This window comes from Rhea pennata, chromosome 3 (assembly GCF_028389875.1).
Source record: "Rhea pennata isolate bPtePen1 chromosome 3, bPtePen1.pri, whole genome shotgun sequence".
Taxonomy (NCBI): Eukaryota; Metazoa; Chordata; class Aves; order Rheiformes; family Rheidae; genus Rhea; species Rhea pennata.
Genome location: NC_084665.1, coordinates 6,269,226 through 6,294,782, shown reverse-complemented (window position 1 = coordinate 6,294,782; position 25,557 = coordinate 6,269,226). Strand labels below are relative to the sequence as shown.

General features: G+C 40.0%; 2 protein-coding genes across 8 annotated transcripts in view; one reads left to right on the top strand and one right to left on the bottom strand.

Moving 5' to 3' along the window:
* Positions 1–19,410, bottom strand: part of GPCPD1 (glycerophosphocholine phosphodiesterase 1) — a 49,445-nt gene extending 30,035 nt beyond the window's left edge. For 2 of the 3 annotated variants that reach the window (XM_062571458.1, XM_062571460.1), the window contains exons 1-4: positions 18,514–18,692; positions 10,058–10,151; positions 3,876–3,960; positions 2,445–2,526 (exon numbers count right to left, since the gene is read on the bottom strand). In XM_062571458.1, coding sequence (XP_062427442.1) covers positions 2,445–2,526; positions 3,876–3,960; positions 10,058–10,106 — 216 coding nt within the window. In that variant the 5' untranslated portion in view covers positions 10,107–10,151; positions 18,514–18,692. Of the gene's footprint in view, positions 1–2,444; positions 2,527–3,875; positions 3,961–10,057; positions 10,152–18,513; positions 18,693–19,324 lie in introns of those variants that run through there. The other variant, XM_062571459.1, reaches the window with a different exon arrangement.
* The window catches only part of SHLD1 (shieldin complex subunit 1), a 61,504-nt gene continuing 54,786 nt past the window's right edge, over positions 18,840–25,557 (top strand). For 3 of the 5 annotated variants that reach the window (XM_062571471.1, XM_062571467.1, XM_062571465.1), the window contains exons 1-2: positions 18,840–18,911; positions 23,612–23,663. The gene's annotated coding sequence lies outside the window, so the exon portion shown is untranslated. Of the gene's footprint in view, positions 18,912–19,531; positions 19,577–23,611; positions 23,664–25,557 lie in introns of those variants that run through there. The other 2 variants (XM_062571466.1, XM_062571470.1) reach the window with 2 other exon arrangements.

Genomic DNA, 25,557 nt, shown 5'->3' with positions numbered 1-25,557 from the left:
CAGACAGCTTAGTTATTTCACATTTCCTTGAAAGAAATACCCCAAACTTGAATACTTATACTATTTATTCGTATTTCTAAGTAAGGGGAAAATTATGAAATTTTAAACATTAAATACTACACCCTATTTATGTAATTATGTTCATACTGACACAATACTTCAGTGGAAATAGATCAAACTTCCCTTGACAGCATACTGTCCTTCAAGCAAAATAATAACTGAAAAATAAATCATATCTAAATAATAATCTAGGGAGGTAAGGAAAACACTTTCCTATTTGCTTCTTTCTTAATGTAAATTATTTTCACATCTAGTCTATAGCAATATTTTGGTTAACATGAGAATGTTTATTTCTTTGCGTAAACAGACACTACCCCCAGATTTGCCAACATGCATACATATGTCTAATTGGCCTCCTTAAGCATCTTCAAAGATGCACTTCCTACAGGAAGTAAGAGATTAATTTAAATTGGCTCAGTCCTCAGCATGCTTTACTCAATTATATGGTGACAGATTCATACATACACACTTTACCACAGATTTAAGCAATCATCCAACAAATTAAAGATCATGATGTATAGAACTGCATGATACAAAATGTTAGCATTGTCCAAAGGACCATGTACCAGAAGCCTTTCAAATTTTGAAGATTAATCAATGCAAAGCCTAATGAAAAAAATCTAATGATATAAAAACATTCAGAATATTTAGAAATATAATTTTCTTATCAGATATATTAATACTACAGACAGCTAGGTCCTCCATATACTCTCTCATTTGCACCATTCTGTGTATTACATCCTTGTCAGAATGAAGAGATCCTGCTTTTTCATTGTTCTTTAAAGAAATTCACAAAAAAGAGGAAGAAAACATTGAAGAAAAACATATAGCTACAAAAAAAGTGTGTTTTACAAGAAAAAGTCCTGTGGTCCTGTGCTCCTAACAGGTTTAGGTTAGACACTAGTAAATGCATAACTGTATACCCTGGCAATTCACATATTTTGTTTTGTAGATTTTTTTTTTTTTTTTAACACACATTAGCTCTTTACTCTGGTCTTCCAAAAAATTCATACTTACCTTGGCAGACTCTGCATCACACGGTACATAAAGCGTGCACGATACAGAGCACCTACTTAAAGAAACACACTCACCAATACATGATGTAAACTTTTGCAAATGTTAAAATGGAAACTGTGTTGTCTATTAGCACATTTTTGCCAATTTGTGAGAACACTAAATGTGCTTTTTCTAGCACGTCACTGCTTACATTTTAAACTTATGGGGCCCCATAGAAGGGTCCCACCAGAGCTGCTAGGCCTTAAAAACTAACCTACTTGTGGCCTCAGCCTAACCTCAAAAAAATCTATTATTTCTTTTGCTCCAGAATAATAATTTAAATCTCAATTTAAGATTAGACTATTTCACATGCTGTAATAAAAAACAAGATACAGTTGTTTGTATTTCATTTCAAATTAGCACCTTCACTGAGAACTTTCATGACACCTGTCATGTTTTCAGTGAAAGAAGGCTAGTCCAGCTTATAAAAACTTACACACTCTTGACTGTAATTTAAAATATTTAAAGGATATAGAGCACATGATTCTGCAACCCTTTTATGCATTTAGCTACAGTCTTCATAATCCTGATTTCAATGAAGAATTAAAGCACAAAGTGAACAGCTACAGTAAATTAATAGAAGTAACACAGAGAGCAAAGATACCTTTAAATGATTTATTTCTTACAGTTATTACTGGTCATTAAGAAAAATAGTTAAAGAGTAGCTGCTCATTTTCTCCAATTAGTCCAAGACCTTTATGATGCAGTCCATCTTATTCCTAATTTGAAGATCTTCCTCCATACTGTAATATGATTTCTACAGATCAGTATATTGCCACATACATTCAAATCACATGCAACTTTGATATAAATGTTTTGAAAAAAACCCCACACATCTGTGTGTGTGTGTGTCTGTGTGTGTGTTGTTTTTTTTTTTTTTTAATCATGCAATTGCCTACACACAAACTTAGAGAAAATACCAGAATGTGCCGATCTTTGTTTTATCTTTTCACTGGAGGAGGTTAACATGCATTAGCTATGCAGGACAAAAGCTAGTTAGTACTTCTGGAATCTTACCAAAAACACCTGCAATAATGTTAAAAAAAAAAAAAAAAAAAAAAAAGTAATATATTAAGCAGAAATTAACTTGCTTACATGCTAGAAATCCTTGCTGTAGTTAAGTCCATGTTTAATTGTAAGTGTAGATGTTGTTACAGTGCTTCAATAACGAGTAAGAATTCTCCCATATTGTTTAAGCTTTAAAAAATTGTCAGACATAATTTGAAGTTTCTTTCTAAAAGCTGAAGTAAAAAGACTTTTCGGAAACAAACTTGAAGGAATCATTCACTGAACGCGAGGCAACTTAAAATAAAAACGGCCATACATACCTTTGGTTTTAAGAAGTACCCTTTAAAATATCGATACTGAACAGGAACTCCTCTAGGAAGTTTTACAGTAGTTTTCCATACACTGTGGAAAAACAGTTTAAAAAAATTAATCTTAAGTTTTCAAGCTTTATCCAAAGTTCTAAAGATTATTTTAGCTTAACAGCTCTGCTATCATCAAGAAAAAGATACCGAATTGGTTTTAATACAGACACAAACACTTTTTTGGAGTATGATTTTCTCATCTAAATACTTTGTCAGTTACACACGCTTTTCAGGCTCCCCCCCCCCCCACCCCCCCGCAAGATAGTACAATAATCTGTTGTAGAAACAGACCAAAAAGTAAGAGGCAAATACACTGGCTTTTTTTTTTCTCTAAACTTTGATGACAAAGTAAGTTTGCACCATGGCATTCTAATCTAAAACAGCTTTTGAGGCGCTATACATTTCACCATTTCACAGATAACTGCTTTAGCCATTTTCTAGAAAAATTTTTCAGCTGTTCCACATCATTCTGAAGCAGTAACTGAGTTGTTCAGAACGACACAACTGTAATACTTCAGTACAGTATGTGACGCTATTGGCTTTTCCATTAACGTGAGAAACACTGCAGCTTAACAGTTACCTCAGAGATAGGCCTGTTCTAAGAGATTTTCTAAAGTAAAGATCAATGTATGAGTGCAAGAAAGCTTTTACAAGGTAACTTAGCCAAACATGCATAAAGCACAATAAATGCTTAGGACTGAAACTGCACCTTCAAATCTACAGATCTGAAGAGCTATAAAAATACAAGAATTCTCACCCTCATTTAACAGATGGAGAAAATAGGATGACATAGTTAGGGGATTCATCCAAGATTGTAAAGCAAGTCAATGACAGAGTTACAAATATACCCCGTGAGCCCTACTTCTTGCATCATACAGTCAAAGAATGATTGGCAGAAAATACTGAATTCTTCTGCTGTGTTTAAACTTCCTTCGCATGCACTCATGCTCATACACACGCACACACGAACGACTTAAGAGTTTTAATGGAACTCTCTTTTTATATTGTCCTCTTACCACCTCTTTAAAGCCACAATAACAACTTACAGAAGTTAGAAAGAAAGTACGCACTATAAACATCTCCTGCAACTTACTGTATACTAAAGTTATCCATAACTCTTCTCTCCCTGGTGGTTTCTTATTCAAAGTGTCTATGAGTATACTACTGAAATATACCATGCACAAAGGTAGAAGCATCATTCAGAACTAGGAAAGCATACCTGAAGTTATGCATTTTTTTGGACACCTCCTAAGCATGCATTCAAAATGCTGAAGGGCAGGACATGAAATTCTACAGAGTTTTACCATGAACAGATATAGATTAACAGTTACAAACTCAGGGAATAAATTTGCACTAGCAACCTTAAAGAAAAAAAAAAAAAAAACTTACCCATCAACATTTTGGAGGACTACTGCAACCTGTGGATTCCAATTTCCCAAAGCATTGCAGCTCCCACATATTGCAAAAACCTCTCCTAAAAAAGATCATGATCATTAGTATTCAAGCCTATCAGGAATTAGTAAGTACAGTCCAAATAGTCATATCTTTAAGTATTTTAACAGTATACACCAGAGCCACCTATCCAAGCCCATTCTTTTGGGCTCAGAAAGGAAATATGCCCCACTCAGAATTACAACATCATTCTCTTTTCCATCATAAAGACCTCACTGAGAGGACTAATAACAGCAGCTAACTGTTAAAGCGGTTGACTTCCAAACCCTCCTGCAGTAATATTGTTCAAAATCTTTGGAAATGCAGAGGGTAAAGTTTCACTGTAAAATGCTTAATGTCAAGCTGAATAGCTTTTTTATGTAACATATATATGCAGACCAAAAACTAACATACATGCTTAACAACATTAAGTCTTTAAAATTTACATCAATAATCTAGAAAGAAGAGATAAAACAAGAGGTTGCCAGCATCATTGACAAGAGAATACACTTATTTAATTTTATTCCTGTGAGAAATACAATGAATTTTGCTGCTATGTTTTAGGTTTTTTTATTGAATGTAAAAACTGAATGCTGTCACACACTTGTCTATCATAATGCATACACAAATACAGAAAGAACACACAAGATTGCAATATTACAAGAATGCCTGACTCTGGAATATCCAGAAGTAAAAGCTTATGTTGCAACTTATCCTGGTTTTCAACATAAAACCCATAGATACAATTGTAAGAACAGTAACAATGATAAATATAACTGGAAAGAACATATTAGTGTTTTGTTTTTTACAGCGTTTCAACAGATTTTTTTTTAGACAAAAGAAAATTATGTTATAGAAGGAGGAGAAAATATGACTTTTTAAAATATACTTATGCTCTATCTGCTTAACATTTTAGTTTTCTTGTGCAAAACAATCATCAGAGCACTGGAGCCACTTCTAAATAAAATATAATAAAAGTAGTACTGAAATTTACTTCTATCTCTAACATGAAATGTCTACATGTAAAGTTTCAAACAAATTCACCTTGAACTGAAGCCAGAAATGAAGAAGGTCAGCTAGAGTTAGAACAGCCCCTTAATTTGGGAAAATAAATGTTTGAAAAAAGGGAGAGAGAGTATCAAGAATCATCATCCTGCTTAGCCCATTCAGTAGCAAAAGCAAAGATCAAACTTGCAGCTGAAAGTCTCAGAGGAACAAGTATTAAGCTTAATAAAAGTCAGCATCTCTGATAGTAATTCCATGTTCTCTAACTGTTAATGCACTAGTAATGGTGCTGGAGCCACAATAATCTAAAGATACAAAGATGACAAGCAATATACAAAGATGCACTAACTTCTACTAAGCCAAATGGTATAGCTGAAACTCAACATCTGAAAGAAATAGTCCTGAGGAAGTGCTTAAGCTTCTAAAATTGTTTCCATTTTTTTCTAGCAATATAGGTTAACCTAATAACAACAAGTTTGATTATGAATGAAAACAGTGCAGATTCAGAAGACACAAAGAATTTACAACACTGAAGGAGATAGTAAGATTATTTGGTCCTAAAAAAAGCTTACTAAAATAAGCAGGTAACTGAGAACATCTTGCACTACAATCCATTTCTTCATAATCTTTTGATTCTTAAAAAAAGCTTTTTGGATACTCACTGTAAGCATACAAATGCAGACAAAACTCAGCTGTGTGAATACACTTATTATGCAATTCACTGTATACAATTGCCCAGATCAGGGATGGACAACCACTTGAGTAACACACAGTTACAAATTCTGACTAAAGACAAGTAAGAGAAGATAAACTTCTATTAATACTTCTTTAAAACAGCAACTTCTAGTACATCTTAGCATACTGTAAAAGAATGAGGTCGGACTTATTCCACAGCAAGTTGAAAACAAATGGTCTGTCATATACAGCTTCCTTCATTGCAAGTAAGGATAAAGCCTCCACCCTCACCAATTTCTAAAGTGTAATCTTTGTTACTTTTAGCTATAATAGTTTTCTGTCCTTTTTTAAATCTCAAAACATGTGAACATTCAGTGCCCCGATGAAGATCTAAAGAAGTCATGGCCACTGTTAACAACCCTCTTTCTTTTGCTAGGATGAGGCAAAGGTGAAGCACTCCACCTCACTAGCACGTAAAAGACTGATGTCAGTGTGCAGGGCTGCACAATCAGTGTCGGCTCCTGAAGTGATGCGGCCAGAGCGAGTGAGTCAAAGCCCCATTCCTATGCTGGGGATGCTCTTTTGCCCTGCCAGTTGGAACCACCAGCTTTGTCTTCAATAGGAAAAGACAGCAATGCAGAAATGGAGTGCTTTAGTGCTCCAGGAAAGATTTCTCAGCTCACACTCCACCAACTACTCACCACAGTGGATTTGACAAAAACTAACACTCAGTATTTCCAAAGAAATCAGAATATCATTGCTCAGGCAACTGCCAATAGCTCTGGAAACCTATCTTCCTGCTTTCACAAGATTATGCCCAACCACTGCTGCATCTCAAAGTTCTCCTTCCCTAGTCAAACCCAACAATATCAATGCTGTGATAGGCAACACCAACTTCCTGTCATCTCCTTATGCCATCCATATCATTTAAATATTTGCCAATTAATTCTTCAAAACTAGCTACTGAAATCAGAACTAGTTTTCCCCATTTGCAGATATCATCAATACAAAAAAAAAGCTACTCCTCCAAAGTCAACTTTGCTAGAGACGGTGACATCACAACAGTGGAAACAACGCTGCAAACAGGGTGAGGAAAGCACCACTTGCAATATTCCCATCGGATAGTTACGCGAGCCGTACGCTTCATTGACTTAGTTGATCTGAGGTGTGTTTATTCTTTAATTTTAAAGTTTTCTCTGGAATGTTATAAACACACTACTCCTTAGTAAAGTTTCTGAGCCTATATTGCGTGTCAGTGTTCTTCTCCCAAATTCTCAAAGAGCTGGGAGAAACGCAAAAGAGATCTAAAACTGGACAGATGTCAAAACTTTAAGTTTTTCTTCTTTTTTTCACTGTATTTACCTATGGTGGAAACATATGCAAACAAACATTTGTCTTTAACAGGAATTTTGCCAATCCTGTTTATAACCCCACAGTCAGCTACTTCTGTTTGGTAGCTGCCATTGTTTTTTTTTTTTTTTGGGGGGGGAAGGGGTAGCAAAGTTCCTTCAAATTTCCTAAAGATGAAGGTCAACGTAATAAGCACAACTATTATCAATAAATCTGATTTCTCAGGCACTTGAAACCTTACGTAAGCTTTACCTTTCATATTATCAACATGTCATCAGCTATGACTGTCTTAAAAAAATTTCTTTGGCTTTCCATAAAGCCTGAGATCTGAATTGTAATCTTAGGATTCTACACGATCTGACACCTTTTGTTCCTCATTCAGATTTAAAAATTTGCAACATTACTTGAATAACTAAGAAAGCTGTATTTTCTGATAGTAAATACTACATTTGGTTTGCTCCAGAAACAGATTTTATGAAGTAATGCCCTCTGTGTCTATATGCCACTATTAATTTCTAAATTCATTTGTTGCTGAAGGCCAAGATCTCAATGCTAACAATTAATGACAACGGATGTATGGATAAAGAGGGAGGTACGCATGGGGTCTGCTGAACAGAGAAACCTGCAGCAGGTATTCGGAGTTCATAAAATACCAGAGAATTAAAAAAGGTAAATCCTAAACTGGGAAAGAGGAAAATACAACACAAAATAGACTAGTCCACAAAACTCCCTCCTTATATCGCAAACCAGACATGTTTTAATTTTGAAGAAAAGCAAGAGGAAAAAATATCTTCCCTAAGCAGCTTTATAAATGACTACTTGAAGAGTATTTGCCATCTACTAATATATATACACGTAGCCAATGCAGAAATAAATCATATCTGCCAGATGGTTTTGCTGTTTAATTTCCAGCTTCCATTTCATATTGCCTTACTGTTATCCCTAACCTGGGGTATTGGACTGTGCCAATAGAAATTGGACTATATTAATTTCTTTCGAAATAGGAATATAACATTTTCATGTACACGACCATGCAGTTATATACCGAACATCTTGTTCAAGTTCCTCTACACAATGATAAGATCATCTGTCTATGCTTGGATTCATCAGATAAGGTTTCTAGAGCTCAGAAAATTAGTTTGTTTTTTTTTAATACCAAAGCCCACCTCCAAAGATGTCCTCACTCAAATAGGGATCACTAGATGTTCCAGCTCTTAACCACCTCAGGATACCTCCACAATTGACAAAGCATCTTTTAGATGCTTATGGCAAAACGCTTTTCGTTTAAGTACTTTTCATTGATTGTACTGAAATCATTAATTACTTGTCTTCAGAACTTCGTTTCTGCTTGTTTTATACAAAATTGAAATTTTATGCTGTGTTTTACCCTGTATTAGATGAAAGATGTGCGAACTACTACTTAAAAGCATCAGAATAACAGCTCTTCCAAATAAAAGCAATAGAAACTCCTCAGTCAAGTAGTATATGCTCCCCTCCTGCATTCCAGCTAGCTAATCCTCACTCATCAGCTGAAGGGGTGAAGGGGGAAGCATCTGGGCTTCCTCAAAAATCCAACAACTTTTTGCATGCAAGGGAATCTCTTTGCCATAGTAATTGAGGGCAAATAAAACCTTAGTAGTTCACAATATCAATTCACAGCTGAATTAATTTTGTATTGAAATTTAGAACGCTTCCACTTAATAGCCAAAGTAAGGAGGTAACAAATATCACCACTGGGCCTCAAACTCTAAAGAACATTATGTACTGAAAGGACTTACCGCTCTGGTGATACACATTTTAAATGTTGTCTCTTACGTGTTCTTAAGACTTATAGTTTCTAGATGACAACATTCAGAATTGGAGAAATACAAAACATCAAGAAGATTTAATGAAAGTAGGCAAGTGGGTGATACAAGGGAAGACTTGATGCAAGGTTGATAAAAAAGCAGGATAACAGAAGGAAGAATCTGAACTGTTTACACATCTCACTAGATTCTGAAACACCATGTAGAAACTTTATTTCTCTCCTTATAACATAAAGCAAAGAACAATAAAGCGTTAATACATATCTAAAAAATACTCAGCATATAACACTTAAGTATTTTAATTCCCCTACTCAAGTCAATAGTGTGTCCTGATTTAGTCTGGTTATGATTCACCATTTCCAAAGAGCATCACTGAAACAAGAAGAATTTCAGTAGAAAACTAACATTGGTATACTTCTGTCCTGAAAGGGACTGAAAACATTTCTAAACTTGCACAGGTTTTCAGCAAGACAACTACATCAGAGGATAGAGAGCACTACATAGTTAATACTAAATAAAACATCAAACTATCCTTTTCCAAAAGCAAGGGAACTTCACTGGGAGGAAAAAAAAAATAAAGCAGCAAAGTTATTTGTAGCAACTTCTTGTATTAAAGAAGGATTTTAACTTAGCAGAACTTTCTACCACAAATTACCACTGAGACTTACAGCTTAATAATTAATTTTTAATGTTCATTTGTGTAAGTGAAAACTTCTGTGACTACATTAGGCAAAAATAAAATCTTGTGGTCAAAATCTCATGCTTCAGGATGCAGGGCAACCTCTGTATGATAAAATTAGGAAAGAAATCTAAATTTTGAGCAGATGACTGTTCTTGTCACCTAAGGGATTACTAACAGCATCTTCTGAAATACATTAGACAGAATACTGAATTTGTATTTCTTCTGTCCCTAACTCTACAGTAGAGATCACATCTCCCCAGTACAGAGGATTTTCAACAGGAATGCAGAGAAAATTAAAACAAACACATGAATGCACGCTCAACTCTTGGGCATATTCATTATTAGGTAAGTTTCAACACTGAATGATAATTTTAAAGCAATCATAACTATTTCATTACTACAGTCAGAATCTCTAGTATGCTCTGGAATTGTTTTTGAGAAAATAATAAATTGGCCAAAATGCAAAATGAAAATCTCAATTTTCAAATTTCTACCTGATGATTCTTAATTAATGCATTTTACAATGACTTATCAGTTCAAGTATCAAAATGAATGTTCCTTTGTCCTTGAAGAGCCTTTAAACATTCTTCTATTCAGTCTTGTTCTAGTTATACCATACAAACCTGTCACAGATGGTCCTCTTACTTCAAAAGTGACTTGAGACGGGGTCATACTTGCAGAACTTTTGTCTTAGCAAAGCTGAAGTCTAGGAGACTCCTATATTGGAGGAAAAAGATATTATATTTCAGAAATAATACACTATATCTGTTGCTGTCCTAAATAAGAGAAACATGAACTTCAACCACTTATAGGGAAGGAAACAACTAGTGCCGTTACTGTTCAAGTAAACAATACAACAGAACTCTTTAATACCTGCAGCAGCCCCAGAAAACACCATCCAGTTGCAGAGGACCCTGTTGCAGAACTGGCACAAGAAAAAACTACTGAATTAAATTTGCACATTATTATGCAGCATTGATCTCATGGACTGAGATTTTTCAAAAACTCTGCTTTGCCTAACTTTGCTCCCAAAGAAGCCCCTCAAGTTTTACTGTAATACACAATATAAGACTATAAAACATGATCTAAGATTATGAACTTTGGCAACCAAAAATTTCTGACTGCCTCCCTATATTATTCTTTAACCTCATCTTCAAAACAATAGAGAGAAATTGTACAGACGAGCAGTACTATCTTAAAGATACACAGAAGAGAATTCCAACCTTGAAGGATAAAGGGCAAGAATCCATGATATGGATGACGGCTCTCTGCTGTCACAGGCAGTGAGCTTGTAAGATGATTTGTACATCGCCTTCAATTCGGCTCTCCTACCCAGGCTTCCAACCTTTCACATGGAGCTGCAGTAACAAGAAGCACCAAGCAGCCAAAACCACCACAGCAGGAAGTTTATATTCTCTGTATCCAGAACAGTTGTTGGTAGACTGTCCCTATTTCACTTTTATATCCTCCTGCAAACCACTATAACCTGATTTTAAAAAGCTGGCAGGATCCCACTTTCCACATCTCAGCACAAAAACTATCAGCATAAAATATCTTTTTGTATTACTTATGAAAGTAGTAGCAGTAATCATATCAGAGTTAAAAGATCGTAACAGATATGATGTTTCCAGACTAACCAGCATCACACATGAATACTCCTTTCGACTTGGGTGCAAAAAAGTCAATTTATACTAATTATATGCAGAATTAACTTTGCAAAGCTCTGAATCCAACTTTTCGTACCAGTGAGCTTTTAAACCTCGAAGGTAGGTTTTTATTACTTTGATTTGGAACATGACAAAAATGCTGTTTATTTCAGTACAATTTCAGTCAGCAATCCTCTGGTGAAAACACCAATAATAGTGAAAGAAAGAATAGATGGCACTAGGTAGCAACCTGCTCTTCTCTAGCTCTATCTACTACAAACCTTTGCCTTCCAAAACTACTGCTGCACAGGTCAGTTTAATAAAAATCAAAACAGAAGTTCTGAAAACAAAGAAAAGCAAAGGGAAGTCAGATACCAGACAGGGAAGAACACAAAGAAGCTCATAACCCTTAATCATCCCGAGCAATCAGAAATCAAGCTAAAGTCTGAAGTTTGAACAACTATAATTTTTCCTTTGTATTTTCTACTCTTCCTCCTCCTCTCCGAATCCATCTTTTCTAACTATTATTCTCCTTACCTTCCTTTTCCTCCTCCCTTATTTTTCTTCCTCCACCTCAAAGTGAAATGACTCTTCAGTGGGAAAAGTGGAGCAACAAAAGGTAGCAACATAGATGATTCTGGTCACATTTCCTGATTCCGCATGTACTCTTTTACAAGTAACATTGCCGCAAATAGTAAAATCCAAAAGTACTGACACTGGAAATAAGTACACTTAATAAAGAGACATTTCTAGGGGAAAACACTCCCTTTGTAAACTTTGTCACGCGTGTGTCATTAGATGGTCTCTGTGTTAACAGCAATACATTCTAGTATTTCTTTTCAGCAGCTATTTATAGACACTTAAGGTTAAAACATAGCTAGTTTCAGTACTGAAAATAAAACTCAACTTGTGAAACTGGTCCAGCATGACATGAAAATCTCAGTTAGAAACAGAGAATCTAAATTACTAATGTGCATTTGTGACAACAGAGGGCCCTGGCCGTGTTCACTGAAGGTCCATGTTCAGACAGCCTTTAACCTGAAGGGCAGAAGGTCCAAAGGGAGGAATAAGTAGGCAGGTGACTTGCCAAGGACAACCAAGCAGGTAAACAATAGCTGAAGCCTAAAGTCAGTTCTCCAAACCAAGACCAGGCTCTTGCCCTGTAAAAACTAGTCCCAAAGCTGATGCAAAGCAACTCAAAATTAAACTTTATGAAGAACAGTACATCTATCTTACTGCAACTTAATTAACTACCAGTTTATTCCTAAAGAAAATATGAAATCTTTGTATTAAATGTATAAAGCTCGTGGAGTCAGTCTTCTGTCATGAAGATTCTGTGCGCCTACCTGCAAGGCATTTATAGGTTTCTCTAAAACGACTGGCAAAGGAGTATTACCTTTTCTATGGAACAGTAGTTAATTGTAAGGATACCTTATCAAATTCACTTTTGTAAGGTTCTCAAAAATGATATAAAAGGCCTTTCAAGCAGAAAGACTTATTCCACCTTCCCAGTGGACATGTATCAAGACAAGAGAAACTGTAGTTTAGACCACCAAACTCAAGCATCGTTTTGACAGAACTGCAGCTACAGACGTTGTTCTTAAATAAGCCATTATGTCAATACAAGCATTCACATTTAGGTCTGAAGCACTACCTCTCATTTTAAAGAAACTTCTCTTCTAGCAGAGCACTGTCCATAAACATAGAGCACAGAAGAAATATACATACACACAACATTTCAGTGCAAATTTGCTTTTTGTTAATGAATCAAAACCATGTTGTATATTATCACACTTATATAAAGCATTCTGTACTGTCTTTATTACATGCTTTAGGAAAAAATGTGGAAGCTTAACCATCCAGTTACTGATGGGTCCTGGGAAGAGGGGATACTTTGATTCCCAAAGGAGTTGGCAGGAAACCCTAAATATTCAAATCCTCTGACCAGTAGGTGTCAGGCTATCTTTTAAAACCTGTATTCCTTCAGATCTGCAATACTGCCTTACCAAAGGAGCTGACAAAGAACAAAGTCCTCCACTCCTCACACCTGTAAAGATGGACTGTTTGGAAGAACATAAAGGATCCTCAGCTCAGAGAAGTCACAACCCTGTATTCAGGGGCACCAGAACAAGTTAAAATAGCTATTTCAGAAACATTAAATGTTTCCTCATCAGCAAATAACAACAGATTCAACTGAGCAGATGCATTAACTAGAAGCCCTTATGCAACTACCATTTTAAAACAGCTTTCAGATATCAAAACTAAATTCATATTCACTTTAACTATGTGTTTCCAAACATAAGCTTAGAGTGCAAACAACTGCCCCTTTCCCTATGTCCTGCTTCCTTCCACTGATCAGCTTTTATGTAATACAACTTCTCTCTTATGCAAGCAAAGCAAAGAACACTTAAATTCTAGTCTTTCTCCATGGGAAGTGTTCTTACCTAGGTAGACATTCACACATTGGTATCAGCACTTCACTGCAAGAAGTGTTTCTCCACCAAGAGATTCTTGCTTTTTCAGCAAGACAGGTCCTTGTCTTCACTGCGCTACCTTTCAGTCCTGTGTCACATTCTCCTCCCTTTGCAAAGCAACTCCTTTCCTTTAACGGCCTCTGGAGGCCTCCCAAGGAAGTGATGACTGCACAATAGCAGTACTCTGAATGAATGTTGGAGGCTGTACTGATCTGCCTTTAAAAGCTTGACTCAGAAAACCCTGACCATCAGCCAGCCTCACTGGACAGAACAGGCTGCTGAGCAAGGCTTACAGAGCAGGGACAACATCAACAGCCCAGTGGGTAGGGTCATGTACAACCTGGGTTCCCTTGCCATAGGACAAAGCTTTCTCTGTGGTTTTAGATGGGAAGAAAAGCAACTAGGAATCTTGCAATTTCAGAAATCCACTTACTTGCCTTCATACAATGAATATTTTAAGTATAGTAACCTGCAGGCTGAATAGACAAGAAAAAATGTACTCATTCTAATCTAGCTTGTAAACTTTTTCTTTCTCAGTTTGCTCCCCCTCACAGCCACTCTAAGGAGTACAAAGGTGGTAGGAGGTAACTTACTCCCTTAAAGAACAGGGGCTCCAAGCTCTCACATCCTGATTCTAGAAATACATTTCTGTAAGATGCAAGCAGACAACTGTGGCCATTAAAGGCACTTGGAAGGGGGCAGGGGGTGGGAGGGAGCAGACAAAGGGTTAGGACGCCCATGTCATCACAGATGAAGACCACCAAGGTATATGTAGATATACCTGTCTACATTTTTTGCTTTATTTCCTTAACGTTTTCAACAAACTTGTAGCTACACACTTCTCCAACGTATTTCAAGAAGTATCAGCTGCTTGCAATCTTATACTTAGTATTTCAAGCTTAGGTAAGTAATCTGGGACAAACCTGGAGTTTAATATCCTAGCTTTCAGAACACTGAACAGATTTTAGATCCATGAAAATATTGGAGGTCTTGAAGTCGCTTTTTGTTTTATTGACCAAGGGCCTTCAGAAACATACAGGAATCATTTGAGCCTAGAAGCTAATCTTTTCTCATACACTTCACACTCCTTACAAAAAAGTTATCAGGAAAAGGCAACTATACTAAGACAGATCTGAACGAAAATCTGACTTCTTCAACTGTGATTTGACCATAAGGGCTGCAGAATGGCCAGGTATGCTTATCAGTACCAGGAAAACAAGGTATTCATATCTACTGGGAAAAGAGAGGGAAGAAAGAAACAAATTCTCAGAAAATTTTACAGTAATCTCCCAAATCAGGAGAGTGGGAAAGGAAGATTTCAGTTGATAGAGATCAGTGTAAAGATATTTAACTTTAAAAATATGTTGTCCTTCCAGTATACAATGGAAATACATACTTTTGTACACTCTGCTATATCTCGGATGCATGTCAGTGTGAACCAAAGCAACTTCATTTAAGTTCCTGGAAGTCAGATGATCCTGACCACATGAAATTTTGACCCTCTGCATGGGACTTCACCCATTGAGAATAACCAGTACCTGGCAACATGCTGATGAGAAAATGAGAAGCAGCATACTTGCATCGAAATACGCTGTGCTACCTATCCTAAAAACAAAAAACAATCTGAAACTTCCTTGGAAAACATTCTGGTTAATGACGACTTGACAATATGGAACATGTATTTTACAGTGACGATAAAATACAACTTATAAAAGGACCTTTATAATGGGTCAAAATTTTTTAGAGAAATTTAGGTACCTAAATTTTCCCAGACAGAGGTTCTTAATAGGATTTTCAAAGGTCTTAGACAAACATCTCAATTAAAACTGGAGAGTTAGATATCTAGGTGCTGTGATCTTCCCATCACACATTTCTATGCCTTCAAACATTCAGTCCTTAATGTAAAAGTACATTTAATTACTATATTACTGCATTTGCTTAGTTATCTACAGAAAAATAGTAGATGGTCTTTGCACAAACAGGCTCTTTCATACTGTTAGCACACATTTCATCACCAGACCACAGTGCAGATTACTGGTACTGCAAAAAGTAAACATAGGCTCAATTATTTCAAAATATCACAATTTTCACATATAAAGATCAAAGAGGTAGGAACTAGAAGGCTGCAGTGCTTTTATTTGTATTTTTCTTACTTTAAGCAGATATTCTCCACCCCAGAAGTACAGACTCATGAGACTTATCAACTCTAAGGAGAGGTCCAATCCCTGTCTGAAGCAAGGAAAAAGCAATGCAGTTCTGGCCAAGTTATTTGACAGCTGAGAGCGCATGCTGGCATGAGCAGGGCCGATTAGGGGCACTGCAGCTCCCTGTCACTTCCCTTGGGAAACATGTACTTCAACACTACCACGCATTGCGGGAGAATGTACTGTACTTACATTTTGCCTTCTTGAAAGCCGCACTACACACAACAATAGAAAATCCATCATGCATAGCATTTGGTGCCATGCACAACAAAGCAAAGACATGAGCCTAACCACATGAAATTACTGCTTTAAGACAGAATTTTGTCATTTTACTCACAGAATTAGAATCTCAAGCATGAAATAACCAAGCTGTGTTACTGCAGACTTCACTTTAGTATTTGAATGATAGCCATTAAAATCTGACTAAATGTAGTTGTTGTTGTTGCTTGCAACAAGATACCAGAATATAAAGTACATCTAAACTAGCAGATTAGATACATAATAAAAATGAGTAACAATGGCTGAGAGCCCTTCGATTTTAGAACAAGGTCAGAAGACATGCTTCTTAGGACATTCAATCTAACAACTGGAAGGGAATTTTTAGAAACAGCATTACAGTACTGACTCTTATTTTCACCTGAAAAAACAGAAGGTACTTCCCCTCCATCCCCCTTCTGGGCTGCACAAGAAAGCACGGCCACAAATCCTCTCTTATACTGCATTGCAGTATTAACACTGGACAGAAAACAAACTTGCATACAAGATCTGGACACACTCCTCTGATCCAAAGGCAGGAATGTTACTAACAGAGGTATGCTGAAATTTAGGAAGAAGCAACATCTGATCACTATTTCTGAAACATTAGTACATAGTAATGGTAAAAAAAAAAATCTTTAAGGCTGTATTTTCACTACCAATGTAGCTGCCCTGTTTGCAAGGCCAAGGCAACCTTTGCAACCAAATGCAATATCCATATCCAATATTCTAGGTGACTTATAATGCATCTGCTTTGTTTTAAATGGTAACAGTTAAATCGTTTTAGTAGCTTCTTAAATTCATGTATATGCGGCTCTTCTGTCGTAGCTATTTCGTAAGTTTTGAAGACAAAGTTCTTGGAAAAGTCAGGCAATGGCTGGGCCATATTTGCAAGTACACCAAAACAGCCTGTTTTTATTTCTCTTTGTTAAAATGTTCTCCATTATTAGTGTGTAACCGACAAGATATTAACCAAGTAGCAATTCAGCTCTTTGTGATCATACTAACCATAGTTTCTCATCTAGAAAAGACACAGATAAATGAAGTGTATGATGTTCCCCTCAGCCCTCAGTATTCAAAATAAACAACTTTTTAGAATGTTTTTCAAAGCTTGCAATCATTTTTATTGATCAGCACACTGAGATGTTTACTGAGAGATTAATTATGTAGCAATTTACTTGAATAGCATCTGTTCAAGACAAACATCTTTTTGTCCTGGGAGATTTTTAGTACTTTCTATAGATTCTAGCAACAGTGGTAGAATATAAATACATATAACAATCTATTAGGAAAAATATCTCATATGATATAATTACACTCACCAAGCATTTCAATCTGTTAGCTTCAAAAATATTTTAAAGGCTAATCTCCTTCTAACAGTGCATACCTTCATAAATTAAAATATTTAACAGTCTGCCAGACAAGCTACTGATTGACAAGGAAATAAGAAAAATGAAAATGGATCTACACCTCCTGCAACAGCCGTGTTGGAAAGCGGATAACACAAAAACTTAATCTGGAATTGTCTTGTTCATCCATATAAGATCAGTAATATTAAAACACAAGCTGTTAATAATAAATAGTTACTGTGTTCCCTTAGTTCAAAGCAGAGATGGTTACAACGAGCAGATGGAGGGCCAGCCCCAGCGCAGCCAACAGCTGCCGCAGGGTGTGCAGCCCGACGCATCCCCTCTTGCCGGTCTGACGGGTACTTACTGAGTGATCCGCGGCGGCTGCCCCACCGCAAACCCCACCGAGCACGCCACGTCCTAGCACTGCGGCGGGCTCGCCCAGCTCTCCGCCCGGGCAGCTGGAGGCGGCGCGCCGTGGCCCGGGCCCGCCCCATCGCGGCCACCGGCCGGATACATAACGCGGCGGCAACGGGACCGCCCCGGGCGAGGGCTTTTGGTAGAGATGTAAACAAACAGACCAGTCGGTGCTGTGCTCCTCCCCCGCCGCGGGCACCCCGCCGGCCCGGCGAGCAACACCGCACCGGGTTAAGCCCCGGGAACGGCCTCGGCAGCGCCGGGAGTTCGCCCCCCCCCCACACACGTCTGCTGCCCTCCTCGGCCTCGCAGCGCCCCGGCACGATGTCCCCCCGCCCCCCGCCGACCCCTCCCTCGGTCGTGCGGCACCTCGTCTAGCACATGCAGCAGCTAGGGGCATGCAGCCCCTCTTCCCTCCGCTCCACGGAACATGCGGGATGCTCCAGATCGCTCCCCGCCGAGGGGCACGCACCCTCCCCCCAGATCCCCGCAGGAGCGAGGACCAGCCCTCCCTCCAGACTGCTCCCCTCCGCTCCCAGATCTTCCCAGGAGCATGCACCACCTCTGCCTCCCGATACCTCCCCCCACAGCGGACAGGAGCCAGACATCCCCCGCGGATCTCTCCGTGCTACGAACCCTCCCTCCTCAGATCCCCACCCCACCCCGAGCTCCTCCGGGACACACAGCACCCGTTGAGCCCCGGCAGCTTCGCCCCGCCGGCGGCTCGGACTGACCTGGCAGAGCGCCGCTCCCGGTTCCCTGGCCCCTTTGTTCACGAGGGGGCTGCAGCCGGTGTCGCCCGGACGCCCAACCGCTGCCGCCGCCGGGAGCCGCACCCTCCGCCCGCACCGCCTCGCGCCCAACAGCCGCCTGACAGCGCGCGGGACGACGGCGGGGGAGGCGGCGGCGCGGCCGCGAACCGGTTCTAACTGCCCCCGGCCGAACCGGGCGGGGGAAGCGCGGGGCGGGGCCGCGGCCGGGAGGGGGCGGGGCCGCGTGACGCCCTCCCGCCCGGCGTCGCTCGCCGCGGCCAATAGCAGCAGAGCAGGAAGGGCTGCGGGAAGCCGCGCTGTTTCCTCGAAAGCCCCGGCTCGTGCGGGGGGGCGGGGCCGTCGTGGGGCCGAGGAGACGGGTAAGGGGCGGCGGGGCACGGCGGGGGGCGGCGAGGCCGTGGGGAGGGGGCCGCCGTTGGGGGCCGACGGCGAGCTGACGGCCGGGCGAGCGGCTAAGAGGCGGCCTGGGGCCAGCGTGGGGGAGAGCGCCGCACTCCGCCCAGCTCCCCGCAGGGCCGCGCGCCGGCCCCCTTCCCGGGAGGGGCACCGAGGGGCGCCGACTCTTTTCTGCCCCCGACCGATCTCCTCAGGAAAACACACCACTTCTTCCTCCCAGACACCTCCCCCCGCAGCGGACAGGGGCCAGACGTCCCCCGCGGATCCCTCCGTGCCACGAACCCTCTCAGCGGTCCCTCAGGTCCCAGCAGCTCCCACCCCCGGCACACAGCACCCGCTGAGCCCCAGCTCCGCCCCGCCGGCGGCTCGGACTGACCTGGCAGAGCGCCGCTCCCAGCTCCCTTTGTTCGCGGGGGAGCTGCGGCCGGTGTCGCCCGGACGCCCAACCGCTGCCGCCGCCGGGGTCCGCGCCCGCCGCCCGAGCCGCCTCGCGCCCAACGGCCGCCTGTCAGCGCGGGGGGGGGGGGGGGGGGGGGGCGCGGCTGCGAACCGGTTCTAACTGCCCCCGGCCGAACCGGGCGGGGGAAGCGGCGTGACGTCTCCGTGCGGTGGCCCCGCCTTCCCCGAGGTAGCCAATAAGAGAGCGCGGGGGGGAAGCCGCGCTGTTTCCTCGAAAGCCCCGGCTCGGGCTGGGGGCGGGGCCTGGGGGACGGTTGACGGAGGGGGGGGGCGTGTGGGGAGCGGGCAGCGGGCAGCCGTGTGGGGAGCGGGCGTGCTGGTCGCGGGGAAGCGGGTTTTTCTGCTTTGGGTGTCTTTCCCCCCCCCCCCCCCCCCCCGCCCCCGAGGTAACCTTAGCCCAGGTGAGATCCCTGATATCCAGTATGGATGCCTGAGGATCCAAACGCTGCCCTTTCCCTGTGACCCAGCGTGGCCGAAGAGTCCCCTCCGTGCTGACCGTTGGGGATGCTGGTGTCGTTAAGCCGCTGAAACCGGGTGTCCCTAGTAACCGTGCCAAGGCAGTCCCAGTGTGGAAATGCTGGGCTTCTGGGGCAACCCAGAAAGGTCAGGGGCTGTGTTTTCCTCTGGTTTTGGGCAGCTGAGGCCTGCTGACCCCAGAGGGCTCTCTGGTACGTTGTCTTTCAGGACAATGAACTCATAGCATCCTTGAAAAGCGATTTTTTTTTAATTTGAGAAGAAGAGGCTCTCACTGGGATACATCCAGCAAAATATTAGCAAATAAAGGGAAAAGCATTTCCCTTTTCTTTTGAGGGAGCTTCTGAACTTATTTGCAATAGAACAAGGGAGCTGTGATAATATTAGCATTCCTGTAACTCTAATAATAATAGCAAGCTTGTATAAATAGTTTACTAAAGAACTCACTTCTGTTTCATATAACTTGTGTCAGTTGACAGAGAAGCAGCAGTTTGAAACTGCTTACGCTTGGTCTTGCATTGGGAGTTAGTGCTCTAACTGCATGATGCTCTATGCTGCTGTCTATCCACTCTTTAAATTAGTTGAAGACTGGTTTCATTTTGGCTCCTGAAAATCCAGCCATATTTATAACTAATCTGTAGTATAAGCCTGGATATTTTGAGGGAAAATAAATGTTCATGTCATAGATGTTCTATACCAGAAAAGCATGTAATACTTGCTTTAAAGAAAAAGGTATGCAGTAAAAGGAAATGATAGCTGAAGGCAGGTTAGGCCAAAGGCACAGGAGGAATTCCTCCAGGGAGGGAGGAGGGAGGGTTGGTGACAAGTATTTGTTGGAAAGTGAGGATCTTGTTAACATGACTGTGAGCTGCTGTAGTTCCAGACCCTTCATAATTAAGTAAACATTAGCAACCGCTTCCACAGCTTGAATCAACAGTGAGCTAAAGAAAGGAGGAAGAAGAAACTTCATAGAAAATACTATTTTGAAAAGTAATTATCTACTTGTTTTCTCTTGCCCATTTTTAATCAATTTATTAGCCAAAGTTTATTAATTTTAAAGCTGAGACAAATTGAACATTTTCAAATGTTTTGGTGTGATAAATATTTCAAACATTGGCTTTTAATATGATGCCAAAATCATGGTATAAAACAGTACTATTAATTTTTTTTTGTTGAGAGTTGTGTGACATGTTTGTTCCAAGAAGTATTAGCATCCAGTCAAAATGCAAATTATTGCATTTTCTACAAAAACTCATTATAGCCAAAGACTGCGATTTCAGATCTAATTAGATCTGAAGGAATACTAATATATTCATTTCACTAAGTGTACATCTCCCTACTTCTTCACTAAGACTTGAGAATTGTATTACAATTCTGTATATATACAATTCTATTGTAATCAGCTCATTCTAATTTCTTTAGAGAATTCTCTTCTTGCAAAGTTTATGCTTAATTTTAGCTAAAAGGTGACATCAGTTGAATAAACCATTCAATAAGCCATTTTTTAACTCTTCAGGTGTCTTAAGATGGTATATATTTATTCATTTGAAAAGAATGTTAATAGGAAGCTCCACGCTGCATTAAGAAAAAAAGCTCATTCTAAGCAGCAAAATTTGCCATGGCAACTCTAAAGGACTAGTTTTCTCTTTAAAGCAACTTCAGTTTGTTACTGTCGAAACGTGAGATGATATTTTTCATTCTGTAATTCGTAAGATTTTTCAAAGGGAAGAAATTTTGTTTATTTTAGTTGTATGATTCTTTTCTCTAAACCATGATAAGATTGCATCTGTGTCTGTCTTGTTTACATATATTTTTGGCTTGAAGCGGTCTTATACCCTGCCTCAGCCTGAAAGATCTCCATCTTGCTTTGTCCTTCAGCCTTTCAGTCAAATACTGTTTTAATAACTTCATTCCTTCCACTACAGTACTTCTTGGTCTTACAAAATGAATCAAAACAAGCTAATTAAGAACTATGATTAAGCCTGAGTTGAGCATAAAACACAGCAAGTGAGAAGAGGATGGGATAGGAAATATGTTCAGACTTAACCTGCTTTAATTAAGCTTGCCTGTGTACTCCCCTCTTCTTCCCCCATCAGGAGTTACTCCAATATGGTTGGGTCAGATAAGGTCATATCTTGCTATGACACAGCAAAGTCTCAGTTACTCCTTGAGATAATATAAAACTGTACTGTAGTTAGAATATAGTGTTGAGCTCATAGATCCTTTCATAAACCTCTCTTCAAAAAGAGCGCAAAAGCAACTCTATATGGAAATGCACTAAGAAATTCCTTTGAGGTTTTGTGTGCGTTTTCTCTGTTTCTCTAGTCAGTGCCAAAATCACAGATTCATCCTATAAATCAAGCTTCATTTGTATTCTCAGTAGTTACAAAGATCATGAAAATCAAATTATTTTATTTACTATGTATATGCTGTTTCCTCCTGTAACCTAGGTTACCAGTTCCAGTGGCCAGTACCTCTGCCACCAATGCTTGCTGCTGATATGCTGCATGCATTTTGGTGGAATAAAATAAGGACTGTGATTCACTTGATTTCCTGCAATTGTCCTGTCTCGGATGGGTTTTGTGGATGAAAATAGCTTTTAAAATCATGCAAATGGTTATACGGCATTAGTCATTCAGGATCTTTTTAGAAATAATACTTAATTTTTTGTAGAAGAGCTTACTCTTGAAAATATTCCAGTACCTTCTCTCTGGCACTGAGACTATCATTGTATCCTTATCTGATGTGAAATCTGCACAATTTACTGGCACCAAAGTCAAATTATGCTAGAAGACTGGAAAGCATCAGGCAACGATAAAAATTGCTGCTGTTAGTGTGGCAAAAGCCTTTCAGTCTCAAGGAGACTGAATCTCAGCTCCTGGAGTGGGGAAACTTAAAAGGCAAGCAAAAGCTGTGGGCAAAGGGGAGGAATGCTACTCTGAATTTGCAAAAACTCAGATTTCTCTCCAGAAGTCTAGGTGTGTTGGTAGCAAAGGTGATAAAGTATCAGAAAGATGGAAGTGAAAGTCACCAAATATAAAATGACATCATTACACGGCTACTGTCATGGCTACTGTAAACAATTACCAAATTACAAAATGGAAATGCATACTTCTGGATATTCCACTCTCTATGGTAGAAGCTTCAGTCATTGGCAAAAGATACTGATTTTCATGTGACAGTGTCTACCAGTAACTCAAATTGGCTTCAGATTAAACAACAGAAAACTTTCAAAAGTAACAGCTGGTAATACAATACTGCAGAGATGAAATTTGAATTAGAAATAAAACACCTTGTAATCTAGTAGTAGGAACGGTCTTCATGGTGCCTAAACATGATTTGCTTTTTTAATCTAGGCTATTTGATGGTTTCTGAAGTGGAAGGGGTGTAAGATTTGTTCTTTATATAGATGCTTCACAATGAAACCAAGTATCGCATCGTCAAAGTGCCTAAATTGGCCATAGTTGATTCCAGATGTGATTTTTTTTGTTGTTGTTTTTGTTATGTATGTAGTATTCTGAGACCCCCTAGCTCTGTGTGCCAACTACAAGGCAGTAGTTCTCCAGCCATTTGTATGAAACCATCCTGTGTTCTTACAATCTCTTTTAGGTTGTATCTGAAATTAAACCCAAGACTTTCCACGCTTCTTTCAAAGACATGAACAACAGCAATTGTGGAGTATAACACGGATAATGTTGATTTTTATTTTTTTTTTTCATGTGAGCAACAGGAGCAGCTGACCCAGCAAAAGGAGATGATGAGTTTCCTGTGACCACAGGCAGGTATGACTCTTATCTGGTATGGTTCAAAAGTCCCCTGTCAAAGGTCTGGCTTTAAATGAAATGTGCAACTGAATGTTAAGCTCTGCCAAATAACAATAATAATTGTTTAAGTGCTTCCTTCAGATAGTATGGGTCAGGGCTAGCGATAATGCTGGGGAGCAGTGAGGTGGTGCCCCATGTTCCCACAGGGTTTGGAAGGACACTGGTTCTCCAAGTGCCCATGAGGACATCAGGGTGCCTGAGGGGGCTGGAACTCTACTTCCAGATTCAACTTTTCTTGATACATGCCTATACTGAATACACTCATATGGAGGAAGTAAGTGGGAAGCCTTCAAACACAGTTGGGGACTAAAGTTAGCTTTTCCTGTCCTCTCTTGATCTTTTCTCTGCCATCAGCAGCACATCCTAGTGATGAAGAAGATATTTGTGCTTACTCTGTTTCAGTTATTGATATGAAATTCTTTAAAAGCACAGACTCATGTCTCCATGAATGATATTTCATACTTTTTACGCTTATTAAATAGATATCAGATTCTCCCTAGGGCAAGCAGTGCTTAGTCTGAGGAGAAACTAAGGTTGTCTGTGGCCTAAGCCAGTCCAACACCTGTCTACCTCAATCTGGCTTCACTACACCGCTCCTGCATTCCTACCCTTTTTATTTTCTCTGGTCCATGCCTAACCTTGCACTGAGCCATACATTTCCCTAAGCTGTCAGAAAGCTTCTGGTCCCCCCCCCCCGCCCCCATTAAGTAAGTTTTGTGTTGGGTTGATGGGCTGAAACAACTCAAAGCTGGGTTGGGTGAAGGTTAGAGCTAACTTGGCACAAGGGAGGACATCAGCAGCTGTCCTTAGCAGTTAAAACTGCTTCGGCTGCCAGGGAAGTGCTTGAGACAATGAAGTTGTAGGAAAAGCAGTGCAGAGACAGATCTATTACTTGAGGTTTAAAATAGAGGTAGACATTGGTGAGTGACCTTAAATAGGACTTAAATAGAGAAACAGGAGACTATGTATTGGTTACTTTGCACTTGCTTTTTCCTCCTAGCTGCCTCTGTCATGCTCAACAGATAGCTCTTGAGAGCTATTAAATGGGCCTGTTAAATTAATTAAATTAATTAAAATTTATTTTAAATGACTTAAAAATGACCAAAACAAAGTTTTTAAGGCTAATAAGATACAAACCAGTAAAACCGTTGGAGCAATTCTGAATCTCATTCTGGTTGCTAGGAGGAAGTAAGAGTTCCCATCTCCTAACTTAGGAGAAAGGAAGGAAATATGGATGTATGTAACTTTAAAGAAAATAACGTAACTTGTTTTGTAAATCTAGATACACTGGTAAGTAGGTGTTATGACAGCTGTGTCTGACAGTTCTCCTCAGTGGATGTTTTCACATGAAGCTACTCAGAAGTTTGCCATTCACATTTTAGTAAAGCTTTAAACATTAATTAGAACAAACACTATGAAAATGCAAGATTGGTGATTAAAAATGACACACCATACAACTGAACAATGCATAACCTTTTTATAATAACAGTAGAAACTGGTTTATCAGGTTCATCCCGAACATTTAAAGGGTGAATAAAGTTTCAAAATAGTACAAAATCTATTGGAATACTGGCTGCTTTTCTTGCCAGAAAAAGTTACAGGACTAACATGATAGCAAAATAAAGGTTGCAAAATCTAGGTAAAAGATAGCTGGCTCTTGAGATCTCACTTGTCTGGTGGCTGTGAATGCCCTTTTCTGTGATTCACAGACAAGCACGGAAAATCTCCCAGGCTGTGCTCAGCATGGAGGCTGAAAGAGGTCAAGGTGCGCCCGAGGACAGGGCTTATCCCAGCCAGCGTTCCAGGGCAGCACAAATAAAGCTATGGACAGGCTAGACAGATGACTGATAGT